This window comes from Entelurus aequoreus, linkage group LG08 (assembly GCF_033978785.1).
Source record: "Entelurus aequoreus isolate RoL-2023_Sb linkage group LG08, RoL_Eaeq_v1.1, whole genome shotgun sequence".
NCBI lineage: Eukaryota > Metazoa > Chordata > Actinopteri > Syngnathiformes > Syngnathidae > Entelurus > Entelurus aequoreus.
In genome coordinates this window covers 35,887,779-35,907,834 of record NC_084738.1, presented here as the reverse complement: position 1 = coordinate 35,907,834, position 20,056 = coordinate 35,887,779, and the positions used below count along the sequence as shown (strand labels likewise).

At 40.9% G+C, this 20,056-nt stretch overlaps 1 protein-coding gene across 3 annotated transcripts in view; it reads left to right on the top strand.

Moving 5' to 3' along the window:
- LOC133655084 (uncharacterized) overlaps positions 1-19,877 on the top strand; it is a 45,489-nt gene extending 25,612 nt beyond the window's left edge. Inside the window, exons 1-2 of one of the 3 annotated variants that reach the window (XM_062054992.1) lie at positions 10,964-11,058; positions 17,179-19,877. In XM_062054992.1, the coding sequence (XP_061910976.1) occupies positions 17,855-19,870 (2,016 nt within the window). In that variant the 5' untranslated portion in view covers positions 10,964-11,058; positions 17,179-17,854 and the 3' untranslated portion in view covers positions 19,871-19,877. Of the gene's footprint in view, positions 1-10,963; positions 11,210-17,178 lie in introns of those variants that run through there. The other 2 variants (XM_062054990.1, XM_062054991.1) reach the window with 2 other exon arrangements.
- Positions 19,878-20,056: the final 179 nt, after the last annotated feature.

Genomic DNA, 20,056 nt, shown 5'->3' with positions numbered 1-20,056 from the left:
TTTGTTTTAATGTATTGTTACATTAATAGATGTTGTATTATTATAGGATGGCTTGTTAAACTATTCATATGATTTTCAGAGGGGGGAAAAACCAAGAGATTTAATATAAAATGTAAAATGAATAAATACATAAAAAGAAAAAGAAAAACAATGGTTAAAAGCCATCGTTCCGGGGAGCATTTCATTTTGTCCCGTGCGTTATTTTTTGCCGTCCCCGGGACGACGGGACTACGTTACTCTCAAGCCCTGGAAGTTACATTTTATTGTTTGCATTATTTGTTTCAGCATTGCACTTTGAAGATGGTCCCTCAGCTCTTTGACAGCTTTGGCTCTTTTTCAGATCAGCAGACTAAGTCTTTCTTATTTACAGTATATATAAAAGTTTCTAATTTCTATTCAGACTTCCATATATATTTAATTTGCTTAACGACTTGCCATAAAAAATATATATAAATATATTATATACAAGCCAAATTATCCCGATCCAGATATTACTTTAATTCAAGTAATTAAGTAATATTTCCAGGGCTTGAATTTACAACCATTTTAGTCACATATGTGCCCAAAATGTAATCTGTGCAACTTCAAAATATTTGGGAACAAACAATTATTGTATTGTGAGCTAAAATGGTGGCATTAGCCTCTATGTTGTGAAGTAATAACATAGAGGCTAATGCCATGACTTTCATTGTGTTTCAGTGTCTCTTGAAGGATCATGCAAGTCATTGTTTCTTGTTGATGCTGTAAACAAAATGTCACTGTGCAAACCAATGTTTGTTGTTGTACTGAACACAGATTGAAAATAAACCCACTGAAATAATAATAATAACAATGATTAATTTCTAAGTCTTTGTTAGCCATTTGTGAAGTTTTGTGCTCGTGCGCTACGTTCGCTCGCATCCTGTGCATCTCCTGGGGGCTAAGCCCCCCCTGTCCTTAAAAGCTAGTGACGCCCCTGATTATTGATAAACATGGCATAATTTATGCTGATATCCTATAGGATTAATATCAGTATCAGCCAATACTCAAGGCTCTAATATTGGCATTGTTTCGTAAGTGGAAAAGTTGTATCGAAAAACTCTATATTTAAAAACTACATTTACTGTATGTTTACAACTTTAATTCATTATCTTTTAATGATGTCTATTCGGCAGCTTGCTTAACAAAGAAATGTAGTAGTGTCATAAGTGCTGCAATAGATGATATTTATTTTGTCCAATTTTAAGACATCCAATGATTTATAGCACAGAAAGATCAGACTAGAAAGATCAGACTTGCAGAGAACGCCAAGTCAAAGGAAGGGGAGTTATAGAGTTGTGGAAGATTTTAAAAAAATATCAGCAACAATTAAAAAAAAGTCACCCCATCTTGGCCTGCTGACTGACTCTCTATTAGTACTCCGGGCAATGATGGTGGTGCTTTGCTCGTCAGCGTTCTGTTTTCTTCCCATTCACCTCTTGCTTCATCTGACCCTGCTCTCTCTCTTTCTGGCCGACGACTTGTCATAGAGCCTTTCTTTCTTCTAATCGCTCTCAGCTCTCGCTTCTCCTCTCTCATCTCTACTTCTTTTATTTAATAGGCCATTGCCCAACTCACATTTTTGTGCCGTTGGCATGGACGCCTACAGAGTTCCTCTCAGACATCTGTGAGGCTTTTCAGTAGTTATCACCTCTCCTCATACATTTCTGAAATAACTTATTGTTACTGCACTTATTCACTTGAATATGATGGACATATTTCTATATCCATTCTCGTGGTGTCTATTTTAGCTTTATGATATGTTGCAAAGCAGTGCTTCTGCTTTGTTAACAGCATTTCTTGCTTTGGTAGCTGATACGATCAACATTAATTCTAAATCAAAACTCATCTTTTGCCTAATTTCTGCCACCTCAATACAGGAACTAAACAATTAATTGATAAAATGTAAAACATATAAATTATGTGTCAACAAGTGAATAAATAATCAGTAATAGGTATGAAGAAACAGGAGAATTAATACACCGGGAAGACCATAAATACGTATTTTTTTTGTAAATATATTGTTTACTATATACAAAGCATCTTATGAGACATGTTACCTATTAGACAACAAGTAGCTAGGCATCTCAAGCTTTGATGAGTGATGTGCAATCTTGTAGATATTATTTATATGTACAGTTATGCTGACTTACATAGTGTATACATATAATATTTTGAGGCAAAAGCTAAACATAAGAAGATCACATACTGTACTTTAAATCTTGTAAATGTGAAAAGACTGCCCCCGTGTGGCAGAAGTCCAAACAACACAATTAAGTTCCAACATACACTCTCCAATTGTTGTTGTTTTTTTTACTTCAGGTTGACCTAGTCCACTGGTGTCAAACTCAAGGCCCGGGAGCCAGATGTGGCCCGCCACTTCATTTTATTTGGCCCTCGAAAGCCTGGAAATAATATGTATCAATGAAGTATTGTAACTTTTCTTACTAAATGTATTCTTTCTATTTATTTCTATTTTAGGAGTACTTCATGTAATCTCAAATTATGTTAACTTGAATATTGTCTAATTATGCACAAATACATTACCAAACATTCAAACAATTTTTTTAAAATATGAATAAATACTAATAGTAATTATTTCAAAGCAAGTTATCCATCAAAATTAGCAATAGATGTCATGGTAAAATTGTGAAATTTACTGTGGTTTTTACAGCAGTTTTCTCTAAATTAAAAAAAACAGTACTTTTTTTACTGTAATACAAAAGTATTAAAGTAAAAAAAAGTACTGTTTTTACTGTTTCGTACTGTAAAAACAGTACTACACAGGAAAATTTAAAGTTGTTGATTTGCAGTTAAAAAAAACCCAAAACAAACTGGCAGCTCAGGTGCCAAAATTTTATTGTAAAACTGCATTTTTTTTTTATTTACAGTAAAAAAAACTAATGTAAATTTTACTATAAAATTCTAGCAACTGAGCTGCCTTTTTTACCATAAAAACAGCAGTACTGTCTTTCCATTTACGGTAATATACACTACATTGTGAGGTGAAATTATTGCAACTTACCATATTTTTTTTACATTTTAGTTTAAAAAAAAATCTACTAATAAAATGCACTTTAAAAAATTGTGTAATAATAGTTCTCACTGTTAGAGGTGGCCCTCTGGGGCCAAAAATAACTGCCATGTGGCCCTCAGTGAAAATGACTTTCACACCCCTGACATAGTCAATTTGTAGTGGAAAACAGACAAAAAAACAACAAAGTTGTGTTTTTATGCGGAAGTCGCCGTGCGCGATATGACACTTGGCGAGAAAGCTTCATGTGAAATAAAAGCGACAACTCAAAGGGAAACCCCCACAACAGTACCTGTCTGCGGGTCTCCATTGTGGAAAAAGTAATAATCAAATAGATAAATAATTAGTAGAACGGAAAAAGGGGAACAAAAAGATCTCCAGTGTGGAGTCATTTCCAGTGCAGGCTCCTGTGAGTTCTCTCTAAAGGAAATTCATCCATCCATCCTTTTTCTACCGCTTGTCCCTTTGGGCTCGCGTGGGGTGCTGGGGCCTAACCCAGCTTCACTCGGGCATAAGGCGGAGTACACCCTGGACAAATTTATCGATTTTAGGTCTGCGTTCGATTCTATTCAGCTCCACTTTCTTCTTAGCAAGCTTGTTCAGGCAAACGTAAATCAATTTTTTATCAAACCACTCCTCTCTGTCAGACAGGCCACAACAGGTCAAATGTATTTCCTATCCAACACCACAGTGTGTAGCACTGGCGCCCCCCAGGGATCAGTCAGTTTGCCCTTTGTGTTTACTTTGTATACCATCCATACATCCATTTTCTACCGATTGTCCCTCTCGGGGTCGTGGCCAATGACGGCATTCTTGCAGAACCAAATCAGTACATTTTAAAATTTTCTGACGATACAGTTTTACTTCGTCTGAAGACGAGGAGATCTAATCCAAACATACTCAGTGCTGCTGTTGAAAACCTTGGAGCCTGGTGTGATGCACATAATTTGAAGATTCCATCCATTTTCTACCGCTTGTCCCTTTTGTGGTCGCGGGGGGTACTGGAGCCTATCTCAGCTGCATTCGGGCGGAAGGCGGGGTACACCCTGGACAAGTTGCCACCTCATCACAGGGCCAACACAGATAGACAGACAACAGTCACGCTCACACTGAACATCAAAGGGTTGGAATTGGGGGTTAAATCACCAAAATGATTCCCGAGCGCAGCCACCGCTGCTGCTCACTGCTCCCCTCACCTCCCAGGGGGTTCGAACTAGGGGATAGGTCAAATGCAGAGAGTAATTTCACCACACCTAGTGTGTGTGATTATCAGTGGTACTTTAACTTAACATTCACACACTAGGCCAGGGGTCACCAACCTTTTTGAAACCAAGGGCTACTTCTTGGGTACTGATTAATGCGAAGGGCTACCAGTTAGATACACACTTAAATAAATTGCCAGAAGTAGCCAATTTGCTCAATTTACCTTTAACTCTGTTATTATTAATAATTAATGATATTTATCTTTGTGGAAACACTGATCATCTTAATGATTTCTCACAATAAATATATATAGAAACAGATAAATATCAATATGCAACACTTTACTTTTATATTTTCTCTAAGTGCACATTTTTCAAATTGAACATTTTCAAATGATCACTTCTAAGACAGTCTTGTGAAATCACAATATCCCATTTTAACTAGCTAGCCACTAACATTTTTTAACAAATCATGAATTACTTTGCACCATGTTTGTACAAATAATAACTCATGTAAAATACAAAAGTAAACTCTCAAATTTTTAAATCATGTCACACTTTGAACTGGACACCAAATCTGTTATCTGTTTCTTTGTCAGTTAGTGGGAAGCCTGGCATTGCATGCTGTTAACTAGTGTGTTGTACTCTGGTGTGTAACTTGACACTGCAACTCTGAGTGAGTCTTGCAGATGTGCATCAGTGAGGCGTGTTCTGTGTTTGTTCTTGATGAAGTTCATATCAGAAAAGGCTGATTCACAAAGATAAGATTTTTCCTCATTGTTTGCGGAACCTTCTTAATCTTTTGGACATATTTTCACAGCAATCTGGCCTTAAGCTTAATTATGATAAATGTAAAATGTTAAGGATCGGAAATCTAAAGGGAACGTCCTTTCGAATGGAATGCAAAGTGTTTTGTTTATAAATTATATGCAATCTGTTGTGTTCCCTAATTTTTTTCTGTGTACATGAATGAAGGTGTGTGTTGCTGAGTCCGACTTGGACATTATCTGGACTGGGCCTGGTTTAAAAAACCCTTTAAAAAAATCTAATTTCATTGACAACCTGGTCTGTTGAAGATAAGGCCCTTTTTAAAAAAATAAAATAAAATAAGATAAATAAATAAAAAACATTTTCTTGGATAAAAAAGAAAGTAAAACAATACAAAAATAATTACATAAAAAAATAGTAATTAATGAAAATGTTAGTGGACCAGCAGCCTATACAATCATGTGTGCTTCAGGGACTGTGTCCCTTGCAGATGTGTTGTCTATGTTGTGGGAACCAGAATATTGGTAGCAGAAAGAAATAACCCCTTTTGTGTGGATGAGTGTGCATGGGGGAGGTTGTTTGGGTTGATGCACTGATTGAAAGTGTATCTTGTGTTTTTCTATGTAGATTTAATTTTTTTTAAAAATAAAACTTTTTTTTATTTTTATTTTTATTTTTTTAGAACAGGCCCACGGGCGACTCATCTGGTCCTTACGGGCGACCTGGTGCCCGCGGGCACCGCGTTGGTGACCCCTGCACTAGGCCAATCGGTCCAAAACAAATTTCTCCTAAGGGAGACGAATAAAAACAATTCTTCAATTTTTTATCAGATTTGGTTCGGCACATGGCCCTAACTATCATTAAAGACACGGAGGTCATGTCCTCAGTATTATTATTATTTTTTTCCAATTCTTTTAATTGACATTTTCAAAAAAACAGAAGAGAGTGCAAGTCGAAACGGTAAAATTTTTAAGTCAGTAAATTCTTCACCCCCCTTCCCTTGACACATCCACCCCACTCAGGTCAAACTCCGTATTTTTTTAAGTGACATATAGAATGTAGCCAGTGTAATATTCATAGCCAATGAATACCCTATGTTGGATGAGTGTCATTTTAATCGGGCATCTGTTTAGGCAACTACATACTCAAGGTGGCCCGGTAGGGGTCATGGCTTGGAATGAGGAAGTCAGTGGACAACACAGCTAACGGTAGAGAAGTTGGATGTAGATGACCTGTTGGAATAAAAACACAACTCAAAGCCTGAAGAAATCGTCCTGCAGTTTATTCCATACATGGGAATATTACATGGTGTCAGAATAGAGGAGCAGAACTGACACTAACATGGAACCGACAGGAGTGCCGTCGCCCCGCATGGATTGGGACTCTCTCGATTTACCGGGAGAATGGAGAAAGTTCAAGCAACATGTTGGACTGATGTTTTCCGGCCCGCTACAAAGCAAAGGTGAAGCGGAAAGATGCAGCTATTTACTCCTGTGGGTAGGAGAGAAAGGGCGAGACATTTTTAATACGTGGGTCCTGACTGCGGAGGAAGTAAATGTACTGACAGGGTACTACGACCGTTTTGAAGCATATGTAACACCCAAAAAGAACACAATATTTGCTAGATATAGGTTCCAGGAAAGAGTGCAGGGACCTAGTGAATCATTTGAGCAATTCGTGACCGGATTGAAGCTGCTAGCAAAGGATTGTGATTATGCGAACAGGGATGAGATGGTCAGAGACCGCGTTGTGTTTGGGATACATTCAGCTAAAGTGAGAGAAAAGCTCTTAAACGTTGGATCCGAGTTAACGCTAGACAAAGCCATAGATATAGCTAGATCACACTAGTTAACCCAGACGCAGACTAAGGTTCTCAGCGGAGTCACCAGTAGCCCGCGTGAACGGCAGCTAGTACATGCGGTACAGTGGCGCGCATCAAACGGTGCCGCAGAGAAAACGGAAAACATGCAAGTAAGTGATAGAGGCGCAAAACGGACAAGGAACTGTAGCTACTGTGGTAATAAATGGCACAGGAACTTAGACGACTGCCCAGCTAAAGGAAGACAGTGTGCTTAATGCTCAAAACTAAATCATTTTAGTGCCGTTTGTAAATCTAGCCAGTACACCAGGAAGACAGTGCATGAAGTAAGCCAAAGCCCTGAGTCAGACACAGACGAATTCTTTGTAGATGCAGTGCAGAGAGAGCGTATTGCAGAAGTAGAGCAGGCTTTTGCATGTATTGAAATGGGCAAGCAGGGAACAGAGCTGAGGTTTAAGCTAGATACTGGGGCCCAGGTTAACATAATTCCTCTGAGAGAGTATCACAGCCTTAAACAGGAGTCTAAGCTTCAACCCACCACACGCAGACTGACAGGCTACGGGGGAGAACAGCTAAAAGTAAAAGGGACATGCACAATAAATTGCAAATATAAAGCATGCTGCATGATGTTGGACTTTTACATCGTAGAAACGCAAGCGCCCCCTGTGCTAGGTCTACAAGCATGCCTGGACATGGATCTCATCAAGTTAGTGCTGTCAGTCACTGCGCCGCCGCCGCTTGAGAAAAAGACAGTGATGGAGGAGTTTAGTGACGTGTTCAAAGGGATCGGATTATTTCCCGGGGAATGCAAAATCCACCTGGACCCGAACGAAATACCCGTGGCGGCCCCTCCAAGAAAACTTCCACACAAGCTACGCTGTCAACTAAAGGTAGAGCTACGAGAGATGGAAAACACACACATCATCACCAAGATAACTGAACCAACAGAGTGGGTAAATCGGCTAGTGGTCGTCGAAAAACCACGGACAGGCAAGCTCAGAGTATGCCTGGACCCTAGAGACTTGAACAAGGCCATTATGCGCCCGCACTACCCACTACCAACACTGGAGGACATCACGTCTGAGCTAGCCGGCGCGCGCTACTTCAGCGTAATGGACGCCCGCTCAGGATATTGGGCCATCAAACTGTCAGAGGAATCGTCCAAACTCACAACGTTCTGCACGCCGTTCGGGCGTTACCGATTCCTGCGGTTACCATTTGGACTCATCTCAGCACAGGACGAATTTCAGCGGAAAATAGACGAAACCTATGAGGGCCTTGACGGCGTACTCGCAATCGTTGACGACATCCTCATTTACGGAGCGACCAGGGAGGAGCATGACAGAAGGCTCCGTACTATGCTGCAGATGTCACGGGAGAGAGGAGTCCGGCTTAACCCGGAAAAGAGCACCGTCGGAGCCACTGAAGTAAGTTACTTCGGGCATCGGCTCTCAGCAGACGGTCTCAAGCCAGATCCAGACAAAGTATCCGCCATCAAGAACATGGAGCCAGAACCGGGCAGAGCTAGAGACTGTGCTAGGCATGGCCAACTACCTGGCCAAGTTTTCCCCCTGCCTCTCCGAGGTGAACGCGCCCATGCGACAGCTGCTGACGCAATCCAGCGAGTTCCTGTGGGACAAACAACAGGACGCAGCGTTCCAGAAGATGAAAGACGTGCTCACCATAGAACCGGGCCCAGTCTTGGCCTATTTCGATCCGGAGAAACATCTCAGTCTACAGGTGGATGCTTCGAAGTACGGGCTCGGAGCCGTGCTGCTCCAAGAGGGCAGACCCATCAGCTATGCGTCCAAATCCCTTACAGACAGTGAGATCAACTATGCGCAAATAGAGAAAGAAATGTACGCAATACTCTTCGGCTTCAAACGTTTCCACCAATACGCCTACGGACGCCACGTCCTGGTGGAATCAGATCACAAGCCACTTGAGTCGATTTTGAAGAAACCCCTTGCTGCAGCCCCTCCGAGGCTACAACGTATGATACTCCAGCTCCAAAAGTATAGCTTCACAATCGAACACCGTCCTGGGAAGGACATCCCGGTCGCTGACACACTCTCCAGAAAATCCCTAATCTCCCACGGCAACGACAACCTTAGAGAAGGAATGGACTGGCAGGTGCACATCGTGTACCACAGCTTGCCGGTGAGTGACTCTAAACTGAAAGAGATTGCAGCAGCTACAGAGAATGACACACAGTTCAGGCAGCTGAGCCAGGTGATACTGGACGGATGGCCGAAGAAAAGAAAACAATGTCCCCAGAGTGTGTCTGCGTTCTGGAACCACCGGGACGAGCTGTCAAAAACGAATGGAATTATTTTCAAGGGAGAGAAGATCGTCATTCCAGCCAGCCTCAGAGAGGAGATGCTGTCAAAAATCCATGCTGGACATATGGGAATGGAGAAATGCAAACATAGAGCCAGGGACATCATGTTCTGGCCAGGGATGAGCAAAGACATAGAGGTCATTGTGGAGCAATGCTCTGTCTACCAAGATTGACGCCCAGCAAATGCCAAGGAACCCATGATACCACACCGTATCCCGGACCAGCCCTGGCAAGTAGTTGGAACGGATCTCTTCATGTGGAACAACCAGGACTACCTGGTAACTGTCGACTATTACAGTCGTTTCTTTGAACTAGACAAACTCACCAGCACCACGTCAACCGCAGTCATTCACAAGCTCAAGGCAAGTTTCGCCAGACACGGCATCCCAGAGACCTTGGTCTCAGATAACGGCCCCCAGTATACGTCCAAGGAGTTTGAGTCCTTCACAAAGTCATGGGAGTTCAGGCACGTCACATCGAGCCCATTTTTCCCACAGAGTAATGGCCTCTCAGAGAAATCAGTACAGACCGCCAAAGCTCTCATGGACAAGGCCAAAACTGATGGAAGAGACCCATATACCAGTCTTTTAGAATATCGAAACACACCAGTCGACAATTTCAAATCACCAGCACAGTTGCTGATGAGCCGCAGGCTACGCTCCATCCTGCCAATCACCGACCAGCAGTTGCAACCAGAGATCGTCAGTCACCAAGAGGCACATTCAACGCGAGTAAAGAGACAACAACATCAAAAGAGATACTTCGACAGGTCAAGCCGGACACTACCACCACTACACAGTGGAGAGCCCATCAGACTCCGGGAACAGGGGCACTGGAAGCCAGCAGTGGTCGTGCAGCCTGCTAACACCGAACGATCATACATCATCCGCACTCCAGAGGGACAGGTGTATCGCCGTAACCAGAGACACCTCCGAAGCACCAAGGTACACCACTCTCACCCACCTGAACCGACCTCATACTCACCTGACGACAACACACTGGAAGAAAACCACGCACCTGTCACACACACAAGCGAAGAAATGGACTTGCCTGCTTCGCATGCACCAGAACTGTCATCTGATTCAGAAGCAGAGGCTTCATACCGCACCAGGTCAGGCAGAGAGGTAAAGCCTCGAGCCATTTTGGACCTGTGAATTGTAAAGGGTGTACGCCGAACGCTGCCCTGAAAAAAAAACAAAAAAAAACAACCCGAATGTAACCTTGTATGTGTAAGCTGAAACCGTCATATTTATCGGTGATTCTGATTATTTGTTGGGAATTTACAGTCAAGACTTTTCACAAATGTGCTTTATATGTTCATACAATATCTTCTATTACAGTGCAATGCATACTGCATATGGGTTCACTACCGCGCTAAAATGTTGAATGATGCATTCTGGTATTGAGACACGTTAGACCGATACCTGTGTAAGTTCTTCACTACGTTCCAGTCCTTTTATAATACTGTTTTGCACTAACCAGGTACCTCACACAGAATCTGTCTATTGTGCCATGTTTATTCATTTAATATTTGTTCCCAGTTTACTTACCTGATATGATGCTATTTTATGCATACAAAGTACAGGCAGCACTTTACTATTTTGTTTTGTTTGTTTCCATAAAAAGGGGGATGTAATATTCATAGCCAATGAATACCCTATGTTGGATGAGTGTCATTTTAATCAGGCATCTGTTTAGGCAACTACATACTCAAGGTGGCCCGGTAGGGGTCCTGGCTTGGAATGAGGAAGTCAGTGGACAACACAGCTAACGGTAGAGAAGTTGGATGTTGATGACCTGTTGGAATAAAAACACAACTCAAAGCCTGAAGAAATCGTCCTGCAGTTTATTCCATACATGGGAATATTACAGCCAGGTGGGAAAAAAAGGCATTTTACAATGTAGTTCCAAGAAAACACCACTTGAGGTCAGTGTGGCAATTGTGGTGTGTTTGCAACTCTGCGAAGAAGTGAGAGTTGGATGAAAGCCAAAAAAAAGGAAGTTTTGTGTTTGAATCAACTCAGGAGGTAAATATTCCTAATAAATGAGTGTTATGCAGTATACCAAATGTTCTGTTGGTAAACGGTGGTGGTATTAGTTTAATCTGTGTTGCTTTTTGGTTTGAGGAATAATTTGGTTACTTTTAGGAAAGAACAAACAGTGGTGGTCTTTTAAACAATCTTGCTAGCATAGCATCGTAACATTAAGTGACATAGGTAGGATAGCTACAAATGATAAATATTCACTGTGTTGTACATGTACTGTATCTTTATCTGTAAATTGGTACCACTTTAGTCAAAGAAACGTAGGTGTACTTTAGTGCAGGAGATTTTGGACAAATACCTTAAACATCTCTTCAAGCATGTACAGTTAATTGTAATTGATATTCAGATGTATGTAACAAGGTACTAATAACATTTTCTGGTATTTAATAGTGTAAAAAGCCACTGCAGTTATTATGTATGATTGTGTCATACCAAAGTTAAATAGAATTTACTTCTGATAGTTTGAGAACATATACAGTATGTGTTTTGTTTAAAGGAAACACCTCCTTTTTAATCTGTGAGAATACCCAAACCTAAACCTTTATTTTTTAATTTATATAGGGTTCAACAACCAAAATGTACCTTTCAGAATAAAGAACTTCACAAGTAGTTTTGTGTCCTGTGCTTTATAATAATTTTGCCAGGCAACAAGAATATGATATGACTGACTTTTGCGTAAAGAAACACAGCACATGTCAAATATGAATTATTGAATGACAAGGCTCGTCATATAAAATGTTACACCAAACGTACTCCTGGTTATGTCATGCTCAATTACTGATAATAATATGGCAACACATTTTCCCCTTTGCCCAAAAATACCCAGTTGCCAAACAGAACATCCTGGGTATGATCCTGAAATTATGGAAAGGTTTTACATTTATGTTTTATTGGTGTTAAAATTGTTTAATATGTAAACTTCAGCTTATTAATAATAAAGTGGACTGTTACAAAATAATGCTGATTGTCAAAGATGTTAGATAACAGAACACGTGATGGTTCTACCTCAATGAAAGCTTTTGGGTTTCTGGAAATTCATTGTGTTGCTCAAGGTAATATTATTTATATTGTGCTGGGATACACATGATTTCAGCCTTTCAAAGCTCCTCTTGAATTAATTTTCCACATTCCTTAACTTAGTTACCATAAAAAACGATTTTGAGCAGAACCTTTTTGACCTCGGGGCCCAGCTTTTCCACAACAGAGGGTCTGTGGCCTACTCAAATATTAAAAGTAAATTAGTCATCTTAGTCTTGATTTAAGCCATATTGAATAATTATATCTTACCTACTTACAGTTAAACAACCTTGTCAAATGATATGAAAGCATGTGTTAATCACAAAGATTATTATCAAGGCTTAGGTCAGGCTGATTACAAAATTAAATATTAATCAAATATACTGAAAAAAATAGATGTACCTACAATTACGCAGTGATAAAATAAAAAAATTCTAACAAATTTTTTAATGAATAATCATATATATGTTTCTTAAATATACCGTCGATAAAATTAAAGTGCTACTGAAAATATAGCTTCACCACTTTAGTCATAATTTTTGCGCTTAAAGGGGAAATGCACTTTTAAAAAAAAAATGTTGCCTATCGTTCACAATCATTATGAAAGACATATTTCAAAGACATTTTTTGTATTCATTCTAACTTGTAAATAAAAGTGTGCTCCGAGGGGAAATCTCCGAAGCAAAGTCTGTGTAGTTTGTCCGCCATGATTATCATGCGCCTGACTTTGTGTTGCCTAAAATGCATTAATAAATGATGTTTTTTTGGTAATTAAAAAATTAGACCATATTACTAACCGATATTAGTCTGGAATTTTATTGCGAATTATCATTTTACCGTTTATTGTTACATTCCTAGTCCATTAACAAGTAAAAAGTCAAGGGCGGTTACAGCATGTTCTTGCTGTCGATGCTGGTCAATTTTTTAGGGCATTACGGCAAGTGACAAAGGAGGTCGCAGCACTTGCAGCGGTTCGAGCCCTGGTTTCCTCACTACCTTGCTCCCTGGAAGTTTATTGTAGATCATAAATCATGCCTCTCACCTGGAAAGTAGATGGCTGAGGACGTTCTCCGATAAGTTGCCATTTAGCATCCGGAAATAGCGAGAACGATATGAAAAGACGCTTGGTCCATGATTATTAAACAGCATGATTATTGCCCACAGTAAAAAGCCACTCTGAAATGTGCAGTTTTGTTTTGTTGAGGGTCTGGGGGGGTCAGAACAGCAGTCAGTATCTGGTGTGACCACCACGCAGTGCAACACATCTTCGCATAGAGGTAATCAGGTTGTTGATTGTAGCCTGTGGAATGTTGGTCCACTCCTCTTCAATGGCTGTGCAAAGTTGATGGATATTGGCAGGAACTGGAACACGCTGTCATATACGCCGATCCACAGCTTCCCAAACATGTTCAATGGTTAACATGTCCGATGAGTATGCTGGAACCACCCCTTTGTGTCCCAAACAACTGCTGGAAGATGAAGATCCGGTCCCTGTTTTTCTTTTGGGTGACTCAGCTTATCCCCTGATGCCATATCTCACGAAATAATACCCCAACAGCGGAGTAAACCCACAACAACAATACTTTGGGTATTCTCTGTCTAGATTAATTGTTGTAAAATGTTCTTTATCGCATTGTCTATTTTCTCATGTCGATTAAAGATTTGATTAATTTATGATGGCTCAGGTGTGATTCACTACAATAGGGCCCCATAGCACACTGGATTCTAGTTAATTGAAATACCACAACACTGGATATTGTTCAAAGGAGATACATTCTAATTTAAAAACTTGCACACAAAACACAGCAAACAAATGTAAAATGCACAGCAAACGATTTACAATATAGCTCTTTTAAATAACTTCACAGTGAAGTTAAAGTCATCTACTGGAGAGCTTGGAGATGGAGCAGATGGACGCTCAGGTGGATTTTTAATTTTCACTTTTTTCTCCATGCATGCGTACTTGGTCGCGTTGTGCCGGCGGACGGAGGGGGCGGGGGTCTTAAACGGTGGCATTGTTGTGTGTGGACACGGATAAGGTTAGGTGAGATTTACCCTGGATAACCTTATCCGGCTTAGTGTAAACGGGGGCTCAAGGAACACCTGTACAACAATAATGTTGTTTAATCAGCATCTTGATATGCCACACCTGCATACTTGCCAACCCTCCCGGTTTTACCGGGAGACTCCCGGTTTTACCGGGAGACTCCCGGAATTCAGCGCCTCTCCCGATAACCTCCCGGAAGAAATTTTCTCCCGATTAACTCCCGGAATTCAGCCGGAGCTGGAGGCCACGCCCCCTCCAGCTCAATGCGGACCTGAGTGGGGACAGTCCGTTTTCACATCTGCTTTCCCACGATATAAACAGCGTGCCTGCCCAATCACATTATAACTGTAAAATGATCGAGGGCGAGTTCTTGGTTTCTTATGTGGGTTTATTGTTAGGCAGTTTCATTAACGTCCTCCCAGCGCGGTAACAATACACAGCAACAGCAGTCACGTTTTCGTCTACCGTAAAGCAGTTCGTCTGCCATAAACAGCAATGTTGTGACACTCTTAAACAGGACAATACTGCCATCTATTGGATAGCCTCCGGAACACTGAAATTCAAGTCTTTATTTTATTTATATGTATAATAAAATAAATATATATATATAGCTAGAATTCACTGAAAGTCAAGTATTTCATATATATATATATATATATATATATATATATATATATATATATATATATATATATATATATATATATATATATATATATGTTGGTGAAGTCTAGCTGTAAATATTCTCCTTCCCTCTTAACCACGCCCCCGCCCCAAACCACACCCCCGACAACGCCCCACCCCACCCCCCACCTCCCGGAATCGGAGGTCTCAAGGTTGGCAAGTATGCACACCTGTGAGGTGGAATAGATTATCTCGGCAAAGAAGAAATGCTCACTAGCACAGATTTGGGAACAGTATTTGTTTGTGTATATAGTCAAAGTTTTAGATCTTTGAGTTCAACTCATGAAAAATGGGAACAAAAACCAAAGTGTTGTGTTTACATTTGTGTTCAGTGTACAACCGACAGCTTTATAACTATGCAATTACATATTTGCCAAGTGGTTCCAACATTATCAAGTCTTCTATTAAAAGACCAAACTTTGATACAAAATAATCCACTACAAGTAAAAGTGCTCTGTCGAAAGAGAGTACAACAATATTTCCAGAATGTTCAGTTTATGTTATGCACCTACATTTGATTTAAAGGCCTACTGAAATGAAATTTTTTTATTTAAACGGGAATAGCAGATCCATTCTATGTGTCATACTTGATCATTTCGCGATATTGCCATATTTTTGCTGAAAGGATTTAGTAGAGAAAATAGACGATAAAGTTCGCAACTTTTGCTCGCTGATAAAAAAAAGCCTTGCCTGTACCGGAAGTAGCGTGACGTCACAGGAGCTAGTATTCCTCACAATTCCCCATTGTTTACAATGGAGCGAGAGAGATTCGGACCGAGAAAGTGACGATTACCCCATTAATTTGAGCGAGGATGAAAGATTCGTAGATGAGGAACGTTATAGTGAAGGACTTGAGAGGCAGTGATGGACGTATCTTTTTTCGCTCTGACCGTAACTTAGGTACAAGCTGGCTCATTGGATTCCACAGTCTCTCCTTTTTCTATTGTAGATCACAGATTTGTATTTTAAACCACCTCGGATACTATATCGTCTTGAAAATGAGAGTCGAGAACGCGAAATGGACATTCACAGTGACTGAACATGTAAATACACGATTAATAATATTCAGCTTTGCGAAGCTAAAAAAAAATAGAAGCTAACCTAGCTACATAGCCAACGTGATAGCATCAGTCTCAAATGCAGATAGAAACTAAATTTAAAAAAAACCTGACTGGATGGATAGACAGAAGATCAAAAATACTATTAAACCATGAACATGTAAATACACGATTAATAATATTCAGCTTTGCAAAGCTAAAAAAAATAGAAGCTAACCTAGCAACGTAGCCAACGTGATAGCATCAGTCTCAAATGCAGATAGAAACTAAATTTAAAAAAAACCCTGACTGGATGGATAGACAGAAGATCAAAAATACTATTAAACCATGAACATGTAAATACACGATTAATAATATTCAGCTTTGCGAAGCTAAAAAAAATAGAGGCTAACCTAGCTACGTAGCCAACGTGATAGCATCAGTCTCAAATGCAGATAGAAACTAAATTTAAAAAAAACCCTGACTGGATGGATAGACAGAAGATCAAAAATACTATTAAACCATGAACATGTAACTACACGATTAATAATATTCAGCTTGGCGAAGCTAAAAAAACAGAAGCTAACTTAGATGCGGCGGCGGGCGTACTCACTGTAGTGCGTCTGCTATCCTGCTCAAAACACAACACAACCTCCTGGTGTTGGTGTTGCTGTAGTCCGCCGCTCCACCGATCGCACCTACAACTTTCTTATTTGCAGTCTCCATTGTCCATTAAACAAATTGCAAAAGATTCACCAACACAGATGTCCAGAATACTGTGGAATTTTGTCGAAGAAAACAGAGGTATTTGAATTGGGTCCAAACACTTCCCTTGACCTCGTGACGTCACGCGCATACGTCATCATACCGCGACGTTTTCAAGCGGAAGTTTCCTGGGAAGTTTAAAATTGCACTTTATAAGTTAACCCGGCCGTATTGGCATGTGTTGCAATGTTAAGATTTCATCATTAATATATAGACTATCAGACTGCGTGGTCGGTAGTAGTGGGTTTCAGTAGGCCTTTAAGCAGCCATTAAGTAGTATTGTTGATTGTAATGCTCTATGTGCTGTACAGATTTGCTCTGCAGGAGAAAAGTGTGAGATACTTCTCATTTCGCATTGATTGAGTGTAACTATTTGCTTCTTTATTCTGTTTTTTGTTTAGGGCAGCTGGAGCGTACCCGGAGCGGAAAGAGAAGGAGAGAAAATAAGACAAAGGGGGGATTGTGGTAACAAGACAAAGAGATACAACATCAAAAACCTGACAACAACAACATGACTACATCAGCAAATAGCTATAGATATATTGTGCCAATAATCATCATAATAAAAGATCAATAATAGTAAAAGTGATAACAAGATACTCGCCGTAACAAGTACAACATTATATAATATAATAACAGCAATAATATTGACACAGAATGGTAACAATAATTACCACTATTATCATCATTATTAAAATCAACAACAGCAACATCATACATAACTTAGATGAGTGTTTCGTAACCATAGGGCGGGGTCCCATTGTTGGGCCGCAAGCACCCCATAGCGTCCACCAAAAAGATATTTCTCAGCTGTACTCAGTTGTAATATACTTTTCCACCACTTGTGGCAGTAATGACTATCAAACAAACGGAAGACATCTGGAGCTTAAGACATAGAGAAGTTTCAGACAGTTTAGTTAAGAAACATCCATCCATCCATTTTCTACCGCTTGTACCGTTCGGGGTCGCGTTCAATATTAATTTAGTTTATTTTAGCGCAACATATTTGTATGTAAATGTATTTTTGAGTCCCAACCAGCAGTACATTTGGTTAAAAGTAACACAAAGGACGCCGAGATGAGCGGTCGCACCCTCTTTCGCTCCCGATCGGGAATCCAAACAACTGCTCGGATTATCCCACACTTCCTCCTTTTTCTACTGTGGATCACGGATTTATATTTTAAACCTCCTCGGATACTCTACCCTCTTGAAAATGAGAGTCGAGAACGCGAAATGGACATACACAGTGACTTTTATCTCCACGACAATACATCGGCGAAGCACCTTGGCTTTGGAGCTAACGTGTTAGCATCGTGCTTGTCTGCACATCGAGGCAGAAGAAACATGCCCCTGACTGGAAGGATAGACAGAAAGTCAATAATACTACTATTACTTCTACTATCAGGAGACACTGAACTCAACCCTGGACCTGCAGCAACACGGTTAATGTTGTCCCGACTGGCGAAGACTAGCAATGCTACTGCTAGCGTCGCCATCGAAGCTAACTCGGCTACCGGCTCATCTCAGCTCAAGCTCACCTGTGCTCCAGCGGTCGGCGGCTCGGCGGAGGACTTCGCCCCGTTCATCGACACTGTCGGAGGCTCGGCGGCGGCGGTGGAGGACGACACGGTCATCAGAGAAGGCAGCGACTCAGCGGCGGTGAACGACGCGGCGGCTGCGGTGGACGGCGACCCAGACATCGGTGATTGCGGGGAACTGCACGAGATGGCGGGGGTCCACGCGACCTCTCCCGGGTCCCGGACGGTCGAGGACGCGGCATACACAGGATTTAGAGGCGCCTTTACACAAACATTTTCGTTATTCTCGTTCTCTTTGTCTTTAAAAAAGCCCGCCAAAAGGAAACCAAACCCATCCCCCAGCAACCCTACCTGGCTTCCTCCTCCCTCTCCCTCCCCTCCCCCTTTCTCTCCCTCCCCCTTCACCTGGAGGACGATCAATATGCCCCTCTCTCTCTCTCCTCTCTCTCCTTGCTCTTCAACTGCAACAGCAATAATAACCAACAATTTTTCTGGTCAGTACCACAACACAGCGGACTCTGATGCTCTTTTTGGTTCCAGTGGACTACACATCATCCACCTTAATGTGAACAGCCTCTCTGGAGCCAAACTCGACCAAATCAGAGAAATGTTCCTCAACACGAAGGTAAAAATCTTGTGTTTCTCTGAAACCAAATTTGATCAAAGTATTTCTGACTCAGAGATAGAAATACAAAACTTTTCGGTTATCAGAAAGGATAGGAATAAACACGGTGGGGGCGTTTGTATGTATATTCACCAGGATATTAAATACATAACTCGCACTGATCTTAATCACAATGACCTGGAATCTGTGTGGGCGGAAATCAAATTTAAAAACGCTAAGCCGGTACTAATAGGGACTGTTTATAGACCCCCTAATCAGAGTGATTTCTATGGGGCTTTGGAAGAATGCTTGGCGGGGACAGACAACATGGAGAAAATTATAACTGGGGATCTGAACACAGATATTCAACGCAAAGATGCGCCTGTCTTCAGATCCTTCAGCAAGTTTTGTAATCTGCACGGTCTTTCCCAGCTAATAGCGCTACCCACAAGGGTGTGTGATTCCACCCAATCAACCATAGATCTCATTCTCACTTCAGACCGGCCTAAAATAAAAAATAGTGGGGTCATGATCTGTGGTCTTAGCGACCACTATCTAACCTTCTGCACCCGTAAAATAGCTAAACCTAAAGCCAATGGCCACATAACAGCCCAATCCAGATCCCTCAAAAAATACTCCAATGACAATTTCAATTTAAAATTAGATGAGTGGGACTGGTCCCCTGTGCTCGCGAGCAACCTGGTCGATGTCGCTTGGGATCGCTTCAAAACGGCGTTCCTAAAGATACTAAATGACATTGCTCCCGTGAAAACAGTCAGGATCAAAGCCCGCTCGGAACCATGGATGAATCCGGACCTATTAGCTGCCATAAAAGACAGAGACAGGAAATACTCTGAATACCAAAAATGTAAAACAGAAGTAGATAAACAACCCAAAATATCAACCTCAAATTACTCCTTTCAACTCTCAAAAAGCAATGCAATAAATTAAGAAATAAGTCAACCAACCTGACTAAATCCTTAAAAAAAAATTACATTAACGACAAAATAGAGGAAAACACGAATAAGCCACGTGAGCTCTGGAAAATTCTCAACAACCAGCTTCCTGGTTGCAGCCAGAAACTTAAAACAAGACTCACCAACATCAGCATCAAGGAGGGTGACTCCCTCATTGCAG